We start from the raw sequence: 24,616 nt of genomic DNA on the forward strand, positions 1-24,616 counted from the left end.
CTTAGGAAAGACACTGCCTTAAGCCAAAGAGTCGAATATGGCTTTCAAATGCAAATATTTTAACAAGTATAACACACAGACGCATGAACTATCAATTTTTCCTGGTAGGCATATGTAAAGCATCTTGTTTATCATACCAGAAATTTTTATATATATATTTTAAAATTAGTTTTTATATTATATTATATTATATTATATTATATTATATTATATTATATTATATTATATTATATTATATTATATTACATTATATTATATTACATTATATTATATATATGTGTGTGTGTGTGTATGTATGTATGTATGTATGTATATATATATATATATATATATATATATATATATATATATATTAGATTTTTTTTATTTATCAGCACAAATAAAAACACACACACACACACACACACACACACACACACACACACACACACACACACACACACACACATATATATATATATATATATATATATATATATATATATATATATATATAAACAAATTAAGCAAAGCATTAAAAACAGCCTGGTGATGAACTGAAAATCAATTTGTTTTTCTGCCTTTTGGCCTTTAATTCTTAATCATCCTAAGTATGCAGAAAAAGGTAGTAACCCTGACTTACGACCACAAGTGAGACCAACATTTCTGTTGCTAAGTGAGACAGTTGTTAAATGAGTTTTGTCCTATTTAATGACCTTTCTTGTCACAGTTATTAAATGTATTACTGAGGGTGTTAAGTTAGTAACACAGCTGTTAAGTAGAATCTGCCTTCCACATTTACTTTGCTTATCAGAAGGTTTTCAATCTATATCTATATCTCTATCTATCTATAGCTATATAGCAACTCTCTCTCTCTCTCTCTCTCTCTCTCCATATTCCATCCAACTCTTTATCCATCCATCCATCCATCCATCCATCAACCCACCCACCCACCCACCTACCTATCTCCATATTCCATCCAACTGTCTATACAACTATCTATCTCTCCATATTCCATCCAATTGTCCATCCATCCATCCATCCATCCATCCATCCATCCATCCATCCATCCATCAACCCACCCACCCACCCACCCACCTACCTATCTCCATATTCCATCCAACTGTCTATCCAACTATCTATCTCTCCATATTCCATCCAATTGTCCATCCATCCATCCATCCATCCATCCATCCATCCATCCATCCATCAACCCACCCACCCACCCACCCACCCACCCACCCACCTACCTATCTCCATATTCCATCCAATTGTCCATCCATCCATCCATCCATCCATCCATCCATCCATCCATCCATCAACCCACCCACCCACCCACCCACCCACCCAGCCAGCTATCTCCATATTCCATCCACCTGTCTGTCCATCCATATCCATCCATCCATCTAAAAGAAAAATATGGATCAAGCACCACAGTTTGGAAATAAAATTCCAGCCAGCACTCAAAGCCCGCAGCCAGCCCATGCCAGGTGGGAGGACCTTTGGCAACTGGAGGGGAACATCCTTCCCAACCCTGGCATTGCTTCCCACCTGACCTTGAGGATATCCAGAGCGGTTTGGTGCTTCCCTTGGGCAGTTCCACATCCGTTCTCAGTGTCGATTAAACCTTGATCTCATTTATTATCACAGGAAATGGTCTCAAGGTCACAGGGCTGGAAATTTAATTATGGCGGCAGTATATTAAGTGGCACATTTAAAGATGCTGAATCGTAGTAATTAATTTTTTGGATGGTGGTCTCCAGGGAGCCGGTTTCCTCCACACGGGGGATTCGGGCATCCATCACGGCCACTGAGCGTGGCAGCTGTCTTTTAGCTTTAAGCTGGCCCATTACTCATCTTTTACAGCCGCCTCTAAAAACACCCGACAATGCGACCCCTCTTCTTATTGTAATAGATGCCTCCCCTTTGCAAGCAGGCATGCTTCACCTCTGCTATAAACGGCAGCCTGTGGGACTTGACCCCCGCCCTGGCCTGTGGCTCAAGGCTGGAGATCGCTTGGGTCAAGAACAAGGGGAGGAGGAAGAGAAAAAGAGGAGAAGGGGAAAAAAATAAAGAGGAGGAGGAGGAGGACAAGAGGAAGGAAATGAAGAGGAAGAGGAGAAACAGGAAGAGAAGGAGGAGAAGAGGCAGGAAAAGAAGGGGAGGAGAGGAAGAGGATGAAAGGAGGAGGAGGAGAAACAGGAAGAGGAGAAAAAAAGGCAGGAAAAGGAGGAAAGAAGAAGGAAGAGGAGGAGGAGGAGAAACAGGAAGAGGAGAAAATAAGGCAGGAAAAGAAGAGGAGGAAAGAAGAAGGAAGAGGAGGAGGAGAAACAGGAAGAGGAGAAAAGGCAGGAAGAGAAGAGGAGGAAAGAAGAAGGAGGAAAGAAGAAGGAAGAGGAAGAGGAGAAACAGGAAGAGGAAAAAGGCAGGAAAAGAAGAGGAGGAAAGAAGAAGGAAGAGGAGGAGGAGAAACAGGAAGAGGAGAAAAGGCAGGAAGAGAAGAGGAGGAAAGAAGAAGGAGGAAAGAAGAAGGAAGAGGAAGAGGAGAAACAGGAAGAGGAAAAAGGCAGGAAAAGAAGAGGAGGAAAGAAGAAGGAAGAGGAGGAGGAGGAGGAGAAACAGGAAGAGAAGAAGAAGTAAAGGCAGGAAAAGGAGGAGGAAAGAAGAAGGAGGAAAGAAGAAGAGGAGGAGGAGAAACAGGAAGAGGAGAAAAGGCAGGAAAAGAAGAGGAGGAAAGAAGAAGGAAGAGGAGAAACAGGAAGAGAAGAAAGAGAAAAGGCAGGAAAAGATGAGGAGGAATGAAGGAGGAGAAGGAGAAAATAAGGAGGAGGAGAAGAAACAAAGGAGAAGGAAGGGGAGAAGGAGAAAATGAGGAAGAGGAGGAGGAGGAGGAGAGGATGGAGAAAAATGAGGAGGAGGAGGAGGAGGAGGAGGAAGAGTCGGGCTTTGCCATCCCTTCCGCCCATCTCACCCAAGAACAAGCTGTAATAATCAGGGAGCGCCAGGAGTTTGTTCTGCAGCCACTGTTGACTCTAAGTTATTGAAAGTCATGCAGCTCAGCCAAGGTCTTAAAAAGCTTGTAATGTTTAATGAAGGGACGGTCATTAAACTCGCTGGTTCAAATATTAGGCAAAGATGGTCTGGGAGGTGCGGAATCAAGAGCAAGGGGAATAAGAACTCAATTGCCCATCTCCATGAACAATGCTGGCAGCGGCCCAGGGCACCCGTCGATGGCCGACGTCTCCCAAGGGTTACTTAACGACGCCTGCTGGTCAGGCTGTCGCTCAGGACTAACTTAAGAAAGTTTCTTTTTCCCCCCCTCTCGGCAGAACTTCCCCTAATTTGCAAAATAAGTCCAGGTAAGGGCTTAGAAAGCAGAGCAGAAGGCGGGGGGAGGGGGGGGGGTGGAACTCAAGATCATGGGTGATGATGATCCCCCAAGGCTTTCTGTAGGCCAAAGCAACAGCCGTCTCGTTGAAGGACTGAAATCTTAGCCGGTTTCTTTTTTTAATTGAATTTATATGGCCGCCTCTTTGCACATGGAGACTCAAGGCGGCTTACAGAATATAAAAACCTCATTTAAAACAAGAAAACTAATAAAAAAGAATGAAATAAATTAAAATAATATATGATGTAATGTAATATAATGTAATGTAATAATGTAATGTTAATATAATATAATATAATTATAATATAATATATAATAATAATAATATAATATAATATAATATAATATAATATAATATAATAATATAATATAATATAATATAATATAATATAATATAATATAATATAATATAATATAATATAATATAATATAATATAATATAATATAATATAATATAATATAATATAATATAATATAATATAATATAATATAATATTATCATATCATATCATATCATATCATATCATATCATCATACCAATACCAATACCAATACAATATAAATATAACCACCCTCCACCACAGTGACAGCCGATCACATGGGCTTCATCCCGCTCTGGGTTCCCCAGGCCCGCTGGCAGAAGCAGGTCTTCAGTGCCTTCCGGAAGAGGATTAGAGTGGGGCCGTTCTAATCACCATGTGTGTGTGTGTGTGTGTGTGTGTGTGTGTGTGTGTGTGTGTGTGATGAGGTTCCAGAGGAGAAGGCCCTTCTTCTGGGTCCTACCAGGTGTATCTCCCTAGGGCCGCGATGGTAAACCTATCGCACACGTGCCAGAAGTGACACGCAGAGCTGTGTCGCTTGGCACATACAGTGTCACCCGTTCCTCTTTGGGGTTTCTGGCGCACATGCGTGCGTGACGCTCAGCTTGGCTTCGTGCGTGCAGCAGTGCCGGAATCCAGAAGCGCTGATCTTCCATGTTCTGATCCGCCTGCTGATCATCGCGCAAACATGTGTGTGCCAGAAACCGGAAGTTCTTTCCTGCCGTGGGCATGCCCCCTGGGCCGCTCCTCTTCCAGGCTCCTCTTCCAGGCTGCGTCCCCGAAGAGCGTGGTGCGTGCTCCCTTTTCGGCACTCGGTGCGGAAAAGGTTCGCCATCGCTGCCCTAGGGGATGGGACCCACAAAGTTCCCTGTCCCCCCCCCACACTCTGACGGGTCAGGTGGACGTGACCGGCAAGAGGGGAACACCTGGTCCCAAGCCACGAAGGGTAACTAGCGAGCACCTAGAGCTGATATGGCATCAATTCTGGCTCCTTTGTCATTGGGGTTGGGGAGAGATGCCTTCAGCGGGACGATTCTTGCCCACCTGATTAAAAAAAAACCCTTCTGGGAAATCCATCTGCTGCTTAATGAGCCCCTTTCCCTTTTCGGAGACTTTTTCCCAGGAAAACTCGGGCGGCAGAACTGTGGCCCCGCATGACTGATACTCTCATCACCCAGCAGGCTGAACTCTGCTCAACTTTCTAAATGAGATTTTATTGGAACTGATTAGAGTTAGATAAATGGGCAGCTCTGCTAATGTATTATCCCGTTTTCAATTACAGTGTATGTATAATCAGACGCATTTCTTTTTGGATAGCCTGACATTTATGTGACAGCCCTCGGAGGAGATGGACTTTCTGTTTACAGAATAGTTTGGAGGGTTGCTTTCCCCCGCTCCCTCTGCCCCCCCTCCACCCCACTTTCTGGCTCTCTCCTTAGAGGAAGCCATGGTTTCTAGTCTCCTAATCCTAGACAGGATCTTTTTCTTTTTCTTAAAAAAAATCTCTTTGAATCTCCCCGTTTTGGAGCAAACACAGACGTTGTCTGCTTTTTCTGCAATCTGATCCTGTTTCGAATCTAGTTCTGATGATTGTCGATAGGTAGTAGTAGCCACGAAAGTAATATGGAACCCCCAGACGCAAAAGCAGTCTACCTTATGCCTTGGTTTTTAAGAAAGCTTTTTTTTTTTTAAATTGGCACACATAGGTAAATTCGTACAAATTTAAGTACAGATGACATTTCAGTGGCAATGGATGGTTCCAGGGTGTATGTGAATGCAGCTAATTTTAGCCAATCCGCTGTTGGTTAAACTATGGCTTAGCACCGGCAACATGTAATGCAAGCTTTAGTATTTAGAGAACCCCCCCCCCCCTTTTAAAACAATAAGCCCTCAATATACCATGCAGCTCTTAAAGCAGATCAAAGTTATCTAATCCCATCACAAACCAACATTTGCATGACTAGGTTTCTAAGTCAGAAACAAGCAACTGCATCATGGCTTAATGGGGGTGTAAACATAAACATGGTTTGGGGTTGTGGGGGGGCAGCTCTGGGCCCCTGCTGATTTCCCCTCCTCTCCCCTAAATATTTCTCCTTGCCGTCGCAGCCAAGATTTCTCCTTAGGGTTTTAATTCTTGTAAAATTTGCTTCCTTTAGCTGGGCAGCCATCTTTCTCCTCCCAAACCTCCCCTCTCCTCCCTTCACCTGCCTTAGATTTTACAAGTTCCTTTCCCGAGAGCTGGCCATTAAGCCATTCGCCTCTTCCAATTGGAAATTCTTCCGCTCGGATACGATCGTGCAAACAACTGGCAGAATTTATTTAACCTTCAGCCAACTGCTCAACCAAGTTGAAATTATTGATAGCCTCTCGGTAATAATCAAGATGGAGAGCTCAAGCGGGCTCCTCGGCGCCCCCCCTCCCTCTCTGCCCAGCCTCGCAAGAGAGCCACTGAGCTGGAGGACTACAAATGCCATCTCCGGGCGGGTGGGTGGGCGGGCGGCATCGCTCGGTCAAGGAACTCAGCGGTGGGTGGGAAATAAAACTGTTAAGCCGTGGCGATCCCCCAATCCGTCACGGGGGTAATGGCGTTTCCTGAGAGTCAGCTTGCATGTTAGGACAGATACATCTCCCCGACAGGATGGGAGAGGGCCTGGAAGCCCCCCGCAGATTGTCTTAGAAAGGTAAGGATGGGTTGATGATGGATGGCCGGCCCGGGACATCGAAATCCATTTTGCATCGTGGAGGCGGGTAAAGTTAATCTCCATCCCTGCAAACCCGGTGGGAGCTTTTGATAGAATATCCGTTTTACGGGTAGCGATAGGATTATCAACTCCCATCCAGACCCGTTAGGATGGGGCGGGGGCGGGGGGAGGGGGCTTCCCACTTGCACTTTGCCAGCTGCCAAAAAAGGGAGATTTTTTTTGATAGGGCTGGAGAACTTCTTGCGTTTGGCCTGGAGGCGGGTGAGTCAGGGGTGGATGGGCGTTTTCTGCTCCCCACTTGTGACACGCAAGGGCATTTGCGACACGACCTGGTGATCTTTAGATGGCCCACTGCCACGCTTAATGTTTGGGGTGTGCCAGAGGTCAGGATACTAAAAGTCCACGGCCCCATCGAGTGGGAAAGGATTGTCTATTTGTATAAGTGGGAACTATAAGTGAAGGGTGCTTGACGCTCTCCGAGTTTGGCTGTTTTCTTGCAGACGTTTCAAGACCCAACTAGGGAACGTGATCAATGCTAGCAAGGAGCACTCGTGAGCAAGCCCCCTTCCCTTCTAGCACTGCTGACGTTCCCTAGTTGGGTCATGAAACGTCTGCAAGAAAACCATCAAGCTCAGAGAGCTTCACTTTCTGTGGGTTGAGGACACCTAATTTCAAACCTGAGCTGCAAATATTCTCCTTTGTTGGAAACTATAAAGTGGCCTTTGAACTCTGGTGCTGGAGAAGACTCCCGCGAGTCCCTTGGAGTGCAAGGTGATCCAACCCATCAGTCCTAGAGGAGATCCACCCTGACTGCTCTTTGGAAGGCCAGATCCTGAAGAGGAAACTCAAAGACTTTGGCCACCTAAGGAGAAGGAAGAAGGACTCCCTGGAGAAGAGCCTTATGCTGGGAACATGAGGAGGGCAAAAGAAGAAGGGGATGGCAGAGAAGGAGGTGGCTGGATGGAGTCACTGAAGCAGTCAGCATGAGCTTCAATGGACTCCAGAGGATGGTAGAGGACAGGAAGGCCTGGAGGAACGTTGTCCATGGGGTCACGATGGGTCGGACATGACTTCGCAACTAACAACAACATATATGTAGGTAGATAAATAGGTAGATAGATTGATTTAGATAAAGACTCAATAAACCGGTCAGTCCTAGAGGAGATCCACCCTGACTGCTCTTTAGAAGGCCGGATCCTGAAGAGGAAACTCAAAGACTTTGTTCCACCTGATGAGAAGGAGGAAGGACTCCCAGGAGAAGAGCCTCATGCTGGGAATAATGGAGGGCAATAGAAAAGGGGACGGCAGAGAAGGAAGTGGCTGGATGGAGTCATTGAAGCAGTAGGCGTGAGCTTAAATGGACTCCAGAGGATGGTGGAGGACAGGAAGGCCTGGAGGAACGTTGTCCATGGGATCAGACAAGACTTCGCAACTAACAACAACATAGATATATATGTAGGTAGATAAATAGGTAGATAGATTTAGATAAAGACTCACTAAACCGATCAGTCCTAGAGGAGATCCACCCTGACTGCTCTTTAGAAGAGGAAACTCAAAGACTTTGGCCACCTAAGGAGAAGGAAGGACTCCCTGGAGAAGAGCCTCATGCTGGGAACAATGGAGGGCAAAAGAAGAAGAAGGGGACGACAGAGAAGGAGGTGGCTGGATGGAATCACTGAAGCAGTGAGCTTAAATGGACTCCAGAGGATGGTGGAGGACAGGAAGGCCTGGAGGAACATTGTCCATGGGGCCGCGATGGGTTGGACATGACTTCCCAACTAACAACATCATCATAAAGTGGCAGGTTATTTACCTGATGAGCCAGGAACAGCAGCGGAGTCCTCTTCTCCCATGCTCCCTGCTTGCCAGAGGTCCATGACCACCTCCTGATCCTTGTGGGCTGTCTCCCTGTGTCCTGCAGAGGCTGCCTGGGACATGCTATCATCACCACTCCAAGGGTCTCGCCGCCTTTTCCAGAGTCTCCATTAGCTGCATCCCCCAAAGGGACGGAGGGGTGTCACCTGCCCTCCTCTTGTCCTTCGCACCTGTGGGGATGCACGAGAAACTTCAGTGGGATCCAATGCCCTGTGCTGCAGTGTAGAGGCAGTCCTTGACTTCTGACCACAATGGGAGTGCAAAACCTCAGCTGCTAAACGAGGCCGTTGTTGCGTTTTGCCCCATTTTACAACCTTTCTTGCCGCAGTTGTTAAGTGAATCACTGCGGTGGTGAAGCCGCTTACACGGTTGTTAAGCGAATCTGCTCTTCCCACTGACTTAGCTTGCCAGAAGGTCGCCCTGGGGGGAAACTGTGACCGTCATAAAAACCGGGTCATTTGCCAAGTGTCTGAAATTTTGATCCGGTGACCGCAGGAATACTGCAACGGTCGTGTGAAAAACAAGCCGTAGGGGATGTTTTTCAGTGCCGCTGTGGCTTCAAACAGTCACTAAGCCAACGGTCGTATGTGGAGGAGCACCTGCACTTGCCAATGCACCCATGTGCCACTCCCCCCACCCCTCCACACACACCCCCCGGCTTGCTTTTTGAAGGGAAATCCTTAGCCGGGAAGACTTTAGAACAGGCCATTGTGCAGAAGTAAAATCGAGTGGAAGTTTTTGCCTTAGCATTTAAATTATGATGGTTTTCTCTGCATTTTCGTAGCCAAGTGGCTTATTCTTAAATTTTAAATGTTTCTTTTGTCTTGCAATGGGAGTCCCAATGGGAGTGGGCGGCATACAAATTTTATTAAACTCGCAAACCCGTAAGGCGAGGTAGCCCTGTTCAGCCTACTCAAGAGTGTCCTTCCTCCCCTTAGGTCCCGCTAGAATTATGCCAAAATGACAATAGATCTTACCCATTAAGCCCCCCGGGGAGAAGGCCTGACTTGATAGGCAGATGCATCAATTACTGGGGGCGATGAAATGCTACTTGGAGCAGAAACAACAACCCCCCCCCCCCGCCTCAGTCTCTCCAAAACCCCGTTGCAAAATGGGAAACCCACTCCGGGAGTTCATGAAGAATAATTACCGGCCCTTTTCTGGGTGGGCTCTTTGACGGAGGATGCCGAAGAAACATTCCTCCATTTGTTCGGGGGGGGGGGGGGGGGAGGTGGAAGCGGGTGAACAATAGACCAGCCCTAGAAGAGCCTGGGGCCCCACTGCCTTTGCCACCCACCTTTGCTGGCTGAGGAACTCTGGGAGTTGAAGTCCACAAGTCTTAAAGTTGCCAAAGTTGGAGACCACTGTTCTAGAAGACCTCCAAGGTCCCTTCCAGCTCTATTCTGATTGAATTGTCTCACTTAGCCACAGAAATGTTGGACTCAATTATGGTCATAAGTTGAGGACTATCAATATGTATTTGCATAAATCACTGCCATCTTCACCCCCTTTGCTAGTTCCAGGAAAAAACAAGCATCAAAGAAGCCCATTACTTTTTTTCCACTTTAGCACTTCACATTTAAGAATAATGCTACCGTGTTTCCCTGAAAATAAATCTTATTTTCTTTTGACCCCCTGAAATAAGCGCTTGGCCTTATTTTTGGGGAGCTCTTATTATTTTTGAGGTGCAGGAGGCGGCCAGCATGGTTGCTGCTGTGTTGCAATATTTTCAGGGGAGGGCTTATTTTAGCACACACACTCAAAACCCGACTGGGCTTATAATCCAGGGAGGTCTTATTTTTGGAGAAACAGGGTATTTGTAAGGGAAATCGCCTCCCAATTTTAAAGACACTCCTATCTTGTTTGTGCCAATCTGGGATTTGGGCATAACCTGGGTGAAAATGCCATCCATCTGCCCCCCCACCCCCCCAAAAAAAACACTTCTTGAGCTTCTGGAAAATATGGGAGATAATTTGGAGGAGCGAGAAATAAAAAAAGAAATTACAGCATCAACAATAACAGATACTCGGCGGTTGTGCACAGCATAATAGACCCTGTAATGTATTCCTTCTGTCGGCATTGTGTATCTGCGTGATAATTTTATGTGACAGTGTAATTAAATTGGAAAACAATTCCCATTTCCTTTGTCTTTTACCTATTTATCATCATTTATTTCTTTACTTTCACCCCCTGCCATAAATATTATTGTAAGAAGAGTTAAATAAGTTAAACCAATGCAATTACTTTTACAGATTGAAATTAACTTCATATATCAATTTATACCCGTTTCCCAGCGATCTGGCCTGGATTTCCGGCACTATATTTACGATGTCACTCTGGTTTCTGTGTTTGCATTCGTTTTTTGAGTAATGATCTGTGTGTTAAAAGCTGACGTTTTAACAGTATTTTCAAACATTTTCATTCATTATCAAATAACCATTTGTTACACTGTGGCAATTCCAAACCATTTACTGCGCCGCCCCCGCCCCCCCTGCAAATGGCTAAACAATGATTAATCAAGCATGGTGCAAATTTTAATGCTTATCACAGCAAATAGAGAAAGTCGCATTAGGAAGTGACTTGACTTTAGGCGAGGTCCAAATTTTTATTCTTATTTTTTTTAAAAAAAAAATCCTGATGAGACTTTTATTCAGCGTGAAACGTTTTGCATTAAAAAAAAAATCTGAGCCAGAGAAAAGCATCAAGCAAAGCATTGGGAAAACCCTTTTGAAATCCCCCCCGCAATCTTCACAGGTCTCTTTCAATTTCCATTCAGAAGTTTCCCCATCAAACCCAACTTTCAAATGTTCAGTTGCCAGTCCTGAGCTGGGTCCTCAAGTTAAGCTCGAGTCGAGATGGGCAGGAGACCAATCAATCAATCAATCAATCAGTCAATCTCCACTCCCTCCCCACTCCAGGGGGAAGGATACTGTAAAATCTCCACTCCCTTCCCCACTCCAGGGGAAGGATACTGCAAAATCTCCACTCCCTCCCCACTCCAGAGGAAGGATACTGTAAAATCTCCATTCCCTCCCCACTCTAGGGGGAAGGATACTGTAAAATCTCCACTCCCTTCCCACTCCAGGGGAAGGATACTGCAAAATCTCCATTCCCTCCCCACTCCAGGGGGAAGGATACTGTAAAATCTCCATTCCCTTCCCACTCCAGGGGAAGGATACTGCAAAATCTCCATTCCCTCCCCACTCCAGGGAAAGGATACTGTAAAATCTCCACTCCCTTCCCACTCCAGGGGAAGGATACTGCAAAATCTCCATTCCCTCCCCACTCCAGGGGAAGGATACTGTAAAATCTCCATTCCCTCCCCACTCCAGGGGAAGGATACTGCAAAATCTCCACTCCCTCCCCACTCCAGGGGAAGGATACTGTAAAATCTCCATTCCCTCCCCACTCCAGGGGAAGGATACTGTAAAATCTCCATTCCCTCCTCACTCCAGGGGGAAGGATACTGTAAAATCTCCATTCCCTCCCCACTCCAGGGAGAAGGATACTGTAAAATCTCCATTCCCTCCCCACTCCAGGGGAAGGATACTGTAAAATCTCCACTCCCTCCCCACTCCAGGGGAAGGATACTGCAAAATCTCCATTCCCTCCCCACTCCAGGGGGAAGGATACTGCAAAATCTCCACTCCCTCCCCACTCCAGGGGGAAGGATACTGCAAAATCTCCACTCACTCCCAATCAGCTGGGACTCAGGAGGCAGAGAATAGATGGGAACGGGGCCAACCAGAGGTAGTATTTTCTAGTTCTCCAAACCACTCAAAACTTCCGCTACCGGTTCTCCAGAACTCGTCAGAAGCTGCTGAATACCACTTCTGGATCAAAAGCTTTGCATAGCTTTCCTTAACTATAGTTTATTGGTTGGGTTCACATGATGCTCTAATCATGTTTCTCATTCTTGGCAACTTTTAAGAAGCGTGGATTTGAACTCCCAGAATTCCACTTGGTGGGGAAATTCTGGGAGTTGCGGTCCATACATATCATTTGGGGAATTCTGGGAGCTGAGGTCCACACACCTTCAAGTTGCTAAGAGTGAGAAACCCTGCGCTAAGCCATCAAAGGTATAGAATGTTACGTCCAAACTGAACAAACACGGTTCAGTCTGTGGCCTGAAGCCAACCAGTTCAGGGTTCTCGCTCCTTTCCTGGATGGTTTCCCCCGTCTCCATCGTCCTTTCCTCCCGTGCATTTGTTCCCCTTTTCATTTGGATTGAGGGATAATTTTGGAAGTGAGGAGCGGTGGACACACCTTGTAGAGAAGGAAACCACGCCACAGCCCAGAAACAGAACGGAAATGGATTCCCGCCTTTTTTTCCCCTCGTGACCCAAATGAATGGCTGTTTCTTCCCTCCACATTTCTAGAGTTTTGGGGCATCATCACCCTGCCTGCCACAAATGGACAATGGCTGCCAGGTGTTAGAAAAAGTCAGAGGAAAGATGGGGAATAAATCCTCTCTGGGGGTCTGAAGGGCAATTATTTAGGTTTATGAAGTTGTTGTTGTTGTTGTTATTATTATTATTTATTAAATTTATTGGCCGCCCAATCCTGCAGGACTCTGGGCGGTTTACAAAGCGAAAGGAAAAAAGGAAAAGAAAAAAAAAAAGAAAATAAAAAGTAAAAAATAATTTAAAATTCACAACACACATTCGTTCTAGTCGGGGCTGGACCTTTCAATAAGGTCAACAGCCCCAGGCCTGCCGGAAGAGCCAGGTTTTAACAGCCTTCCTGAAGGCCATGAGAGTGGGCAAGTTCTGAAGTTCAGGGGAAGAAGCCCCCAATCCTGGATTCTGCTCCCTCTCACCACCAGCCGGGCGCAGAATTACCCTTCCATAATTAACCACGTTATGAGCTGCAGCATTCGGCTGCTTTGCAACTCAACATCTTGTTAATGACGGGAACTTAGCATGCCAAACGAACCCTGGAGACCCTGGGAACAGCCGGGAGTGGACCAATTAACCCCTCCCCCCCCCCCACAAATATGAGGTTTGTAACAATACCCAGGTTGCACAGCTGCTTCTATGCTCATGCCCAGCTTCACCCCATCAAACAGGTGGAGCATCCCGTCGCTTGCCAAGTGGGTGAGAATTCCTGAAAAGCAATATTTTTCCCCCCCACATTAAAACTTCGTTTAGGGAAGCCGACAAGCTGGGCGGATCATCCACTTTCCTTATCTTCCCCTTCATCTTCCAAAAATGAGAATAAAAAGGAGTTGCAACACTCTCCCACGCTGATTGAGGGCAGCAAGGAAAACCTCGTTTCCCCTAGTGCAGTGTTTCTCAACCTTGGCCACTTGAAGATGTCTGGACTTCAAGTCCCAGAATTCCCCAGCCAGCATTCGCTGGCTGGGGAATTCTGGGACTTGAAGTCCAGACATCTTCAAGCTGCCAAGGTTGAGAAACACTGCCCTAGTGGTTCATTTGGAGTACTGCAGGCCAGAAAGAGTCGTTTTAGCCCCTCCCCTGCCCACTTCTATCCAGGTTCGTTCTCTGCATCCACCTCTTAAATCCTCCCCCCGCTTTTCCTCCTGCCATGTTCAGGGATGTGTCTGCCATCCTGTGGACAAAGAAAAACGATGCAAAACAGCCACTTTGGCCCAAAGGGGGGGGGGGGAGAGAGAAAACAGCACAGAACTAACCCCATTGCAAAGAAGTCACATGGTTCCACACAAGGAATTGTTGTAAATAAATCTCGCTTTTCAAATGTGACTTTCAGGTTGAATGCATGCACGAGCCACAACAGACAAAAACCCACAAGGACCTTTCCCGTTCCCGATACTCAAAATACCTCTTTTGAGTTATAGACAAGAGTTTTAGGTCATAAGAAGCAAAAGTCCTCCTGGGAGCGGAGTAATGGAACCTCCAGCTGCAGGGGCAGTATACCTGATGTGCTGCTTTTGAACGACTGCAGGGAGATCTCTTGGGCGCTTGTTATGTTCCGTACGGGCGGCCTTAAAAAGACTTGACTGACCGACAAATAAGGGCTAGGCAACTTTGATATTGAAGCGCGCTGTGTGAATCAGGCCAGGGATTCCCAAGCAATGCGTGCAGACAGCCACTTGTTCCGCAATTATAAACCATCATCTTCTGCAAAGATTGCATGGTCGCGCAATCTTTTTAAATTAACACCCTTCCTCCTTGCCCATTTGCAACCTGGCGCCCGCCGCTGCAGAAACCCACGTCCTAATGATTATATTTGCATAAGCCACGCCCACCGCCTTGTACACCACTCCCATTGCCCGGCTCAGGAGACGAAGCTTCGATTTAAACGCATGCGCAGTTTACCCGCAGGGATTAGCCGCTGGGAGGCGAGCACCGCTCGGCGCATGCGCTCTCGGCCCCTCCCTACCGCGCCCTTCCAGCCGCCTCGCAGTGCGCAGGCGCCAAATAGCGGCCCGCTCCGTTTCCTGAGGAAAGGCGGGGGGGGGGCTGCGTCCTGCTTCCTGTTTGCTCACGTGTCCTTCCGGGGCAGGGTCGCCACCTTCGGGAGGGGTCGTTCCGGCCGGCTGTGAGCTAGAGAGTCACCGCGCTGAGGTGAGGCCTTTCTTCAGGGCCGGTGAGGGATTATTATGGGAGGCGGGGGTCTCGGAGAGGAGAAAAGGGCGGGGAGGTGATCCTCCGCCCCTCCCTTGCTCCCCCCCCACGAACCTTGGCCAGCTAGATTTCTACCTGCAGGGAGCCTGTGCTGTTTTCTTTCTTGATGGGTGGGGTCCTGAGGGGGCGAAAAAACCCCTTATTTGTTCTTACAGCTGCTCGTAATTCGGCCTCAGGTCGTCGTCAAAGCCCCCTCTCCCCGGTCGGTATCAGAGGAGGGCGGGCCCAGCCCTTTCGGGGGCGGGGCCGCGATTGGGGCCCTGATTGGTTCATTTGGGTCCCTCTGAATATGATTGGGCAGGGGCTTCTTGGAGTGACAGCATGGGCGGGGTTTCCAACTTTGTTATGCTGGGGAATTCTGGGAGTTGAAGTCCACAAGTCTTAAAAGGAGCCAAGATTGGAGCCCTCTGCTCTATATAGCCTTACAGGCAGCCCTGGACTTAACGAAAGTTCATTTAGTGAACTTTTTAAGTTGCAGCAGCACTGAAAAAATGGGACTTAGGGCCGTTTTTCACACTTACGGCCGTCGCAGCATCCCCGTGGCCAGAATTTGGCTGGCTGGCTCCTACAATAACTGCAGCCCTCCTGGGTGGAGTATTGAAATCTGCAGCTTGGCTTCCTGCTTCTCCCTTCTGATGGGAAGTGGAATTACTCAAGTTTTGCTTCCTCTGGGCTTTGAGTAGGCAGAAAACTCACTTTCAAAGGACTATGATTAATATCCTTTTAAAGCTGCCCTGTAGCCGTTGCTGGATACGCCCAAAACTGTGATTCTCTCTCCTACCAGTGTTCTTCTTAACTGTTCTTCCAAAGTTTCACTATTAGTGATTCCTCTAGCAAATCCCTTCGGTTTTTGATCTGCCTCGCTCGGTCTGGGCGAAATTGAACAGAATTAGGTGTGATACAGGAAGGAGCGTCTCTGCCCTGGTGAGACTGGAAAGATCCCCCTTCTTGCGATTGTGATGCTGATATGCCAATTATTAAACTTATTGTGCAAGACTGCCCACGACAACGTGCGTTCTCTGGTTCCCTAGAAGATCTGCAGGAAGCTGATCACCCGGATAGCTGAACTGGACATCCAGTTACGAGGCCACTGCCCTGTCCCTTAGAAATTTTATACATAAATTACGTGGCTTGTGTGTTTATGCTTGTTTCTCTGCTGCCATGTTCTCGTCATAGGCTAAATATATAAATAAGTGTTCTTCCCTAGCTTTTCCTAAGAGAAATATTGTAATGAGCAGGCGATGGATTTGCACAAGGTGGAAAACATTCCCCACCCCTTTCAGGAATGGTTAACTCTCCCATTTATAGGAGCAGTTCAGGATTTGCTGCCACATGGTGCCCCAATTGTATAAGTTTCTCTCTCTCTCTCTCACATCAATTGCAGCAGGTCGGTTGAGGAATATTTCAGCAGAAATGGAAAAATTGCTGCTGCTTTGGCATAAATGCACCGCCCCAGTTTCTTCTGTGGATTAACTCAGATGCTAAATTCGGGCATCCTAGGAAGTCACTCCTGCCCTGATTAAGCACCTCTTCAACAGAAACATATTTTGCAGTTCCCCATATCTTCCCCAACAATACGGAACTCTGGATCAAGACGGGGCTGCGTTAGCCCTTGAGGCAAAGCTGAGGATGGAAGGAGTGGAAGTTAAGGAGGAGTGGCAGGACGAAGACTTTCCCAGGTAAGGCACAGCCAACTTGTTTTGTTTCGCTGTTGTTGGAAGATGATCTCAGTGATTGTATAATTTGCAGTGTAGCCTCGGGGCAAGGTTTTCAGAAGATGCATTTGTCAGGGGCATTCAAGGAGTTTGACTGGATTGTAAGTGCACAATGTGAGCGTAGGCTAATCTTTGTGGTCTGGGGAAGTTTGGAGATCACTTCACAATGTACAAAAAAATCCCCTTGCCTAGGAAACTGGAGCAGATTCTTACACAAGGTGTGATGATGAAAAGTAATGCAAGCTATTGCAATGAGTTACTTACATACTAATGGTAGTAGCAGTCCTGATTAGCAAAGGTGTCTTTCACAGACCATGATGGGAGGCTGTTTATGCAGCAAGGGTGGAGAAGGAGTGCAGATGTCAACAGGAACAGGTTGGACTTTTGTGCAGTCCTGAGGTGTTCATGTTAGTGCCTCATCTCCTAATACAACAGGACTCACAAGAGATCTGGACTCTGGAAATAGTTGTGCCGTTCACTTGGAACCAAATTACTCATGAGCTATTGTGACTCTTAGTGTTACAGAAAGGAAATGGGAAAGGAAGCAACTCTGATCTTGGCTACGTTTAATGTCTGCTCTCTGTTCCAGACCTTTGCCCGAAGATGACCATATGGAAGCTGGGCCAGCTGAAAGAGGAGACCACTCCGGTAAGTGCATCCATCTGCAAGATATCGTGAACTTGGCTTTGGGGCTAAGGCAGCTGAGGCAGAAGTAGAGATGAGAAGGCCTGGAAAACCCCCCAGAAAAATTGGGAAAAAAACAGTTTTTTCCCAAAGCCATTAAAAAAAAACACTGTTTATTTCCCAATTTTTCCATTTTTTTTTCCAGGCCTTCCCATCTCTAGGCAGAAGTCAACATCTTGTCTGCCACTGTCAAGATATTTTTTAAAAAAAATTAAAAATATGACATATATGCTGCTTCATCTCACAGGCTCGAAACTGATCCAGTAAGAATAAGAAACTCTGGTGGATCACTTGATATATTCAGACGTTCCACTTCAGATTTTGTTTTGTGTGCTAACTCCCCTGGCTAATTCCAGTATTCCAGAAGTGAGCAAAACATGTTCATGTTGCAATTCTCCAGCTTTCAAATACCATTTTCTATACAGCAGGGGCATCTAACCTAGGCCACTTTAAGACTTGTGAACTTCAGCTGGCTGGAGAATTCTAGGAGTTGGTCCATCTCTAATGTGGCCAAGGTTGGACACCCCTGCTCTCAAAGGTTTTCCTACCTTGGATTAGACTGAGGCAGCCTTCCCAAGAATGGTCTAATGTTGAATTTGACTATCACGATTATGAAATGGTTTGAAATCAGACTATCTTTGATAAGGCCGGAACATTTCAATCAAGATGGAACTGGAGTGTTGAAGACCAATAGCATTGGGAATTCAAAACATTGTACTCGCTTCTGCTGCATCATAAGGGGCACAGAATAAAGAGAGGTTTTTTTTTATGAAAGAGTGTGTTCACTTTATTAGAACGACTAAAGTTACGTCTATGAGCTCTGCAGAAATGTCAAAACTCATTTCAAACAGAATAGAAACGGTCTTGTATTTAATTCTAGAACTGTTGAGTATATAATTAATTTCTTTGCTGAGTGAGGTGCCCGTTTGATCTCCCTTTTAAAAAGTAAATAAAATAAAGTAAATAAATAACATGCTTATGTTCAACGGGCTTTCAACAATTAGCCCTACTTTTAAGTAAGGTAAAGTCATTAGCCCTATCCCAAGTAAAGTAATTTCTATCCATCTCCCTTCTGTTAAATAGTTTCTTTTCTAGTTTTGAGGCTTCTTTTTCTAGCTTTTGACATTTATCGTGAAATTACTTGTTATCTTCCCCTACCTTTCAACCTATTAGAAATTAATGGCAACAAAGTTAAGAAGAAACTAATAGCTCCAAATATAAACTTGACTTTGGATCAGAGTGAAGAGTCCATTTTATCCGGCTTAGAGGCAAGTGGAGATATTGACTTGGATGATATAGACACCCCTTCGGAGAACAGCAATAATGAGTTTGAGTGGGAAGGTAAGACTTTTTTTTTAAGGGGAAAAAAAACCCCAGCGACAAAGTTTTATCCTTAGGTGTGTTCCCTCTCGGCTGCTGTCACTAAGCCTGCTCCTTTCTGTGCATGTTTCACATGTGTTGAAACTGGGGGTGCAGAGTCCACCACTCCACCAATGCTTAGCTTTTTTTTTTACTGTGGGCAAGAGGCGGGTTGAGTTGTGTGTCATTGCAATAAGGTTTCTATCTCTTCTCTTTTTAATGCCGCTGTCTGCGTTTCCCTGGAAGGATAGTTTCCCTTAACACAGCCTTCTGTCCTCGGAAACAAACTACTAACTTGCTGAAGTAGTTTCCCCCGCCTCTGTGGTAAGGCTTGCACTACTGAAACCCCTGTTACAAAACCAGGAGGATGATTTAGTCCTCGCTAGTGACACCCCCCCCCCCCCCAAATATCAGGCACAGCTTTGATTGAAAGATTTGTCTATTTGCATGACTGCTGCAAATCAGGGCAGTGACAATGATTTTGCACCAAACTTAACAATCAGTGGGGAAATGATAGTTGAAGGGACAACCATCCAGATTTGCCAACTTCTCAAAGAGTGTTCAGTACGCGTCTTCACCAGCCTAAATACTCTGAATATGTTTTGAAAAAAGGCCTTGCTTCTGGAATTCGGGCATGTCAAACTTAAATGCTGATTACTCTTTGTGGAGAGCAACTCCGATGTAGAGAAAACTAATCAGAATGAGACTCGCATACATTGATTTTAAAAACCTGCAAGAGATTTCATGTTTTCAAAGAAGAGGGTAACTTGATACTCCCATGTGTCTCGACTTTAAAAATCATTCTGCTCAGTAACTGCTTAAGTCCTCGTTCATTTTCGTAAGTGAATGTTGACCCTTCAAAACACGAGCCTGGCACTCCGAAACACTTAACTGACCAACCCATCCGTGAGGCCTGGGGAATTCTGGGAGTTTGGAGTCCACAGATCTTAAAAGTTGCTGAAGCTGTGAAACCTAGGTCTGGTAATGTAACGCCGCTTCCAATCCTCTGTTTCCATGGTGGCCAGACGACCTTCCAAAGCAGAAAAGCACCGATGCTGCTCGGAAGGGCTCCCTGCTGGAATACACGGCATCGGAAGAGAAGGAGGAGGAACGGCGATGGCGAATGTACCAGATTGGTGACCAGGGTCACCGAGTAGATATGAAGGCCATTGAGCCCTACAAGAAAGTAATTAGTCACGGAGGTGAGTGCTGACTTATAATCCTTGGCTCACCACCACGCTGGCTCTCTGCAACCGCGGGAAGCCTTGAAGAAAAAGCATCATTGTGATTGCTGTTTTCCCCCCCTCTCTCCCTAGGCTATTACGGGGATGGGCTAAATGCAATTATTGTCTTTGCGGTTTGCTTCATGCCAGAAAGTAGTCAACCAAACTACCGATACTTAATGGATAATCTGTTTAAGTAAGTGATGGAGCAAACAGGTAACCCTGCGTTCATGTGGAGTTCGATTTGGCTCCATCTTACCTGGAAGGATGGTTGTTGGAGGAGCTGGGAGGGATGGCCCATCGTCCTTCTTCCAGGAGATGCTAGAGATCAAGCCACAGTTCTTGGTGTGCAGAACACCACTGAGATCGGATTCCCCCATCTGAAGAGTTTTTAAAGATGAGTAAGGGATCAAATTGGGATCGGGAGCTTCACTTGACCCCCAGAGAAATTGTAAAACGCCGGCCAAACTCACTTAACCACTGCCTCACTTAATAACAGAAATGTTGGTCTCCCTTGTGGTTGTAAATCGAATACTACCTGTATTGTCTGGTCTTCGTGTGAATCAAGCTGCCACTTCAGCTGTTCCTCTTTTGCTTCCCACAGATACATTATCGGCTCCCTAGAATTATTAATAGCGGAGAGCTATATGATTGTTTATCTCAACGGGGCGACCACCCGGCGGAGAATGCCCAGTTTAGGATGGCTCAGGAAGTGTTACCAGCAAATCGATAGGAGGTAAGATTAAATAGGGGGAGGCGGATACTGGAAGAGGCTGGAAGAGCAATACAGAGTTCTTTAAAGGGGGGGGGATTGGGGAAGGGGCTCTGTCTCATATGCGACTGGAAACACCGCATAATTTTTTGGGAAGAGGGGTGTTGCCTTGCGTTGCCAAACTCTGCGTTGCTTTTATTGACCTTAGGTTAAGGAAAAACCTGAAGTCCTTAATAATAGTCCATCCTTCCTGGTTCATCAGAACACTTCTGGCAATCACAAAGCCGTTTATTAGGTAACGGACACCACATTTTATCCCTTTCTTCATTAAGCTACGCATCGGTTAGCGCTGTAGCAGTGACTGTTTCCCTCCTGTCTCTTTCAGCTCAAAATTCAGCCAAAAAATCAGATACGTCTTTACTTTGGCAGAGCTGGCAGAGCTCGTCCCCATGGACAGCGTGAACATCCCCGAATGCATAAAACAGTAGGTCCCCCTTTCTTTCTTTAGTATCCTCGGGCCCCCAGAGCGCCTGGAGGTCTAGGCCCGAAGTGCTCCCCTCCCTCCGAGGAGTTGGGATAGAGTGGCAGCGACCACCGGCTCCTCCCAGGAGTTGGTTGTTAAAATCCAAATGAATGGCTGGCGCCCTTGGGCGCTTTCTCAGAGGAAGTCACCCGCCCTGCCCAGATCCCTGCCAAGGGATTCCAGTTGCCTTCAGGGATTGTTACGGAGGCTCCGAGTCCGTTCTTTCTAACCAAGTCTGAGCCAAATTCCTTCCAGGGATCCTAATCCCCCTTCCCAGAATGGGACGGAGCCTCAGAGATGCCCAGTCGCTCTGAACGTTGGAGGGAGACACACAATATTTCCCTCCTGTGGAGGGAAAAATTAAAAATAAAAAACCTCTTTTGCTTAAAGTCGTTCGTATACATCGGTGCTGGGAATGCTTGGGTTTGGCGAGTCCTGAAACCTGCACCGGCTGTACTAAAACTGAATTTTCCCTACTAAGGTATGAAGAAGAAAAATGTAAAAAGAAACTCCAAAGGTATCTGCACTTCTTGATCAGGACTTGCCTGTCTTCTCGCCTCCTTCCGCTCTGGGCTGGCTTTGGGGGGAGGGAGGCGGCTGGCTGGAATGCACGCGGCACGTGGGGCTGGGCGCTCACCCTCGCCAAGAGCTCGCACGGTTCCTGAGGCTCCTGCTGGGCTGCTCACACCGCTGCTTCTTTCCAAGAACAATTAAGAAATTCCCCAAAGCTGAGTCTTGGCGGGTGGTTCTCGACTTACGACCTCAACGGAGCCCCAAATTTTTCTTGCTAAGTGAGAACATTGGTTAAGTGGGCTTCGCCCCATTGTACGGCGTTCCCTGCTTCCGTTGTTAAGGGAATCACTGCAGTTGTTAAATCAGACCACGTTAAACACCGTCGTTAAACGAATCCGGCTTATCCATTGACTTTGCTCGCAAAAGGGGATCGTGTGACCCTGGGACACTGCGACTGTCAGTTGTCAAGGGTCCAGATTCTGATCACATGACCATGGGGAAGCTGCAGTGGCTGTATGAGTGAAAAAAGAGCTTGTAACTCACTTTGAACGGTCTCTAAATGAACAGTTGTAAGTCGAGGACTACCTATATTAACACTTAACCTTCAGGCGGGGAACTGCAAATTGTCCAAATTGGGCAGCCGTGGCTGTAAAAAAACACACTTAATTTTAGGCTGAAGGTGGTTGTGACTCAGTCTTCCTTTGCTCATCTATCTTCAAAGCTGACGGAATTACTTCTTTTTTCCCACGTTGTGCACTTTGTGTTTGCAACCCCCCCTTTCCCCTCCTCTCCCCCCCCCCCGATTTTTCAATGCATGCGGAATATTTCTGAAGGGGCTTTTAACAAGAGCGGCTTGCTAATGAATTTATTCATAAATATATTTTGACCGCGCTCTCAAATCTACTGCGCTCATCGCTGTGGCTGATTAACAAATCCATTTGATCCAGAAAGTGCTGGTTTTATATATAATTGCTTCAAATTCCCCCCTTTTTTTTCTCCTTTGGAGGGACGGCTCAGAATATTGCAAATTTAGCAAATCCCCTCCGAAAGCCCATCCCATCTTCAAAAGGGTTATGGCCAACTCCTGCTAGGTGAGAGTCGAGGTGGCGCAGTGGTTAGGGTGCAGCACTGCAGGCCACTTCAGCTGACTGTTATCTGCAGTTCAGCGGTTCTAATCTCACCGGCTCAAGGTTGACTCAGCCTTCCGTCCTTCCGAGGTGGGTGAAATGAGGACCCAGACTGTGGGGGCAATATGCTGACTCTGTAAACCGCTTAGAGAGGGCTGAAAGCCCTATGAAGCGGTATATAAGTCTAACTGCTATTGCTATTGCTTCCCTTGGGACCTGATCTAACCCAGGGATTAGGCTGCCAGACTTGGGAAATTCCTGTATTGTATGCAGAAGACATTGAAGTAATTAGCTTGAACTCTGCACGTCTGAATCTGGTTGTTCGCACCTGACCAACGCAGAGGAAAAGTTGCCCAGTCAGTTTCATTTCCCTGTTAACTGTCACCGTTCAAAGTTCCCCCTCAAGTCTGTAGGAAACTTCCTGCTTTAACGTGTATTTGTTGTTTCACTGCAATTGCTGAACGATAACGTTTCTTTTTTTCCCCCCACTCCATGCAAACATTTGCAAAATGCGACATATTTTTTCTTCTTTCTCCGATGAGCAGAATTGATCAAGAACTTAATGGGAAACAGGAGCAGAAGTCTGAACAGTAAAAAAGAAAGAAAAGAAAAGTATTTCTGAATTCAAGCCGAGAGTGAAGAACACGCTGGGAGATCCGAAGTCCTGAAGAAGACTTCTGCGTCTGGACTTGGCCTGTTGAATGAGGCACTGCCGAGTGGGTTTGCAGTCCCAGGGGATGCCGACACTTCGTAGTTGCCTTTATTATAACTTTCACGCGGCAGTGTCACAAAGGCACCCTAGGAGGGGCAGCCATTGTTATATCGCGATGCTTATTCAGTGAGTATTTATATATGCTTCAACGTTAAGGGGAGAGATAATATATATATATATATTTTTATGACTCTTCAACGCATATTTTATAATTTTCATCTGAGAAAAACCTCTTGAGACGCACTAGCCCGCTGACGGCGGTCGTTGTTTATTTAGGAATAAAATGCATGAGAATTTCTTATATTATGGGGAAATGCTTCTTGGCTAAAGAAGAGAGAAATGTAACTTTGGTTATCTGCTACGCTGGCAAGATCCTTTTGCTATTTCCACTGTGCTTCTTCACCTTGGAGTTGGGTGTCCTCAGCACAAACTCGATTCAGTCCAAGCCCTTCTGTGTTGAAACGTTGAGGTTTCAGCTCCCTTGCCTCTGAACAGAAAAATCCGGGAATTGAGAATACGACTCCTGTTCGAATGTTGGGGCTGGTGGAGGCTGTCTAGCTCTGGATGCCCAGGGAGTGATTTATTTGGGAATTTGGGCGACATTCCAGAGCCGAATGTTGGTGGCCTCCCAGCCGGTCTTCTCCTGGAGAAGATCTCAGTCCAGCTTCTGATGGGCCTTACTTCGGCATAGAAGGATGGTCTTTTATGAAGGTTTCACATTATGGTCTGTCTCTCTTCCCTTCCCTTTCCTTCCCCTTCTCTCTCTCTCTCCCTCCCCTCCCTCCTTCCTACCTCCCCTCCCTCCCTTCTTCCTTCCTTCCTTCCTTCCCTCTCCCCTTCCTTCCCTCTCTCCCTCCTCCCTCTCACTATAGAGAGCCGAGGTGGCGCAGTGGTTAAATGCAGCACTGCAGGCTACTTCAGCTGACTGCAGTTTGGCTGTTCAAATCTCACCGGCTCAGGGTTGACTCAGCCTTCCATCCTTCCGAGGTGGGTAAAATGAGGACCCAGATTGTTGTTGGGGGCGATATGCTGACTCTGTAAACCGCTTAGAGAGGGCTGAGAGCCCTATGAAGCGGAATATAAGTCTAACTGCTACCACAATGTGCAGGGGAGTTGCAGGACATGGTATCAGGATGTGGCACTCAAGAGTAGAGAAAGTGTAGGGACAAGGACAGC

At 46.5% G+C, this 24,616-nt stretch overlaps 1 protein-coding gene and 1 long non-coding RNA gene across 9 annotated transcripts in view; one reads left to right on the forward strand and one right to left on the reverse strand.

Annotated features, from left to right (window-relative positions):
- The window catches only part of LOC116519099, a 71,926-nt gene extending 55,676 nt beyond the window's left edge, over positions 1 to 16,250 (reverse strand). For both annotated transcript variants that reach the window (XR_004256620.1, XR_004256621.1), the window contains exons 1-2: positions 14,948 to 16,250; positions 8,203 to 8,434 (exon numbers count right to left, since the gene is read on the reverse strand). This is a non-coding gene — a long non-coding RNA (uncharacterized LOC116519099). The remainder of the gene's footprint in view (positions 1 to 8,202; positions 8,435 to 14,947) is intronic.
- On the forward strand, positions 14,705 to 24,240 carry BNIP2 (BCL2 interacting protein 2). 7 transcript variants are annotated; one of them, XM_032232787.1, is made up of 11 exons: positions 14,705 to 14,812; positions 16,257 to 16,551; positions 17,177 to 17,235; positions 18,445 to 18,612; positions 19,656 to 19,832; positions 19,947 to 20,049; positions 20,458 to 20,589; positions 20,774 to 20,860; positions 20,951 to 21,049; positions 21,570 to 21,605; positions 23,274 to 24,240. In XM_032232787.1, exons 2-11 carry the CDS (start codon positions 16,502 to 16,504, stop codon positions 23,320 to 23,322), a joined length of 960 nt encoding a protein of 319 aa, XP_032088678.1. In that variant the 5' UTR covers positions 14,705 to 14,812; positions 16,257 to 16,501; the 3' UTR covers positions 23,323 to 24,240. The 7 variants fall into 7 exon arrangements, with proteins under 7 accessions (XP_032088678.1, XP_032088681.1, XP_032088674.1 ...); XM_032232790.1 differs by lacking the exon at positions 21,570 to 21,605 and having other exon boundaries at positions 23,274 to 23,330; XM_032232783.1 differs by lacking the exon at positions 23,274 to 24,240 and having other exon boundaries at positions 21,570 to 22,425.
- The last annotated feature ends 376 nt before the right edge of the window (positions 24,241 to 24,616 follow it).

The sequence above is a fragment of the Thamnophis elegans genome, chromosome 16 (genome assembly GCF_009769535.1).
Source record: "Thamnophis elegans isolate rThaEle1 chromosome 16, rThaEle1.pri, whole genome shotgun sequence".
NCBI classification, from domain to species: domain Eukaryota; kingdom Metazoa; phylum Chordata; class Lepidosauria; order Squamata; family Colubridae; genus Thamnophis; species Thamnophis elegans.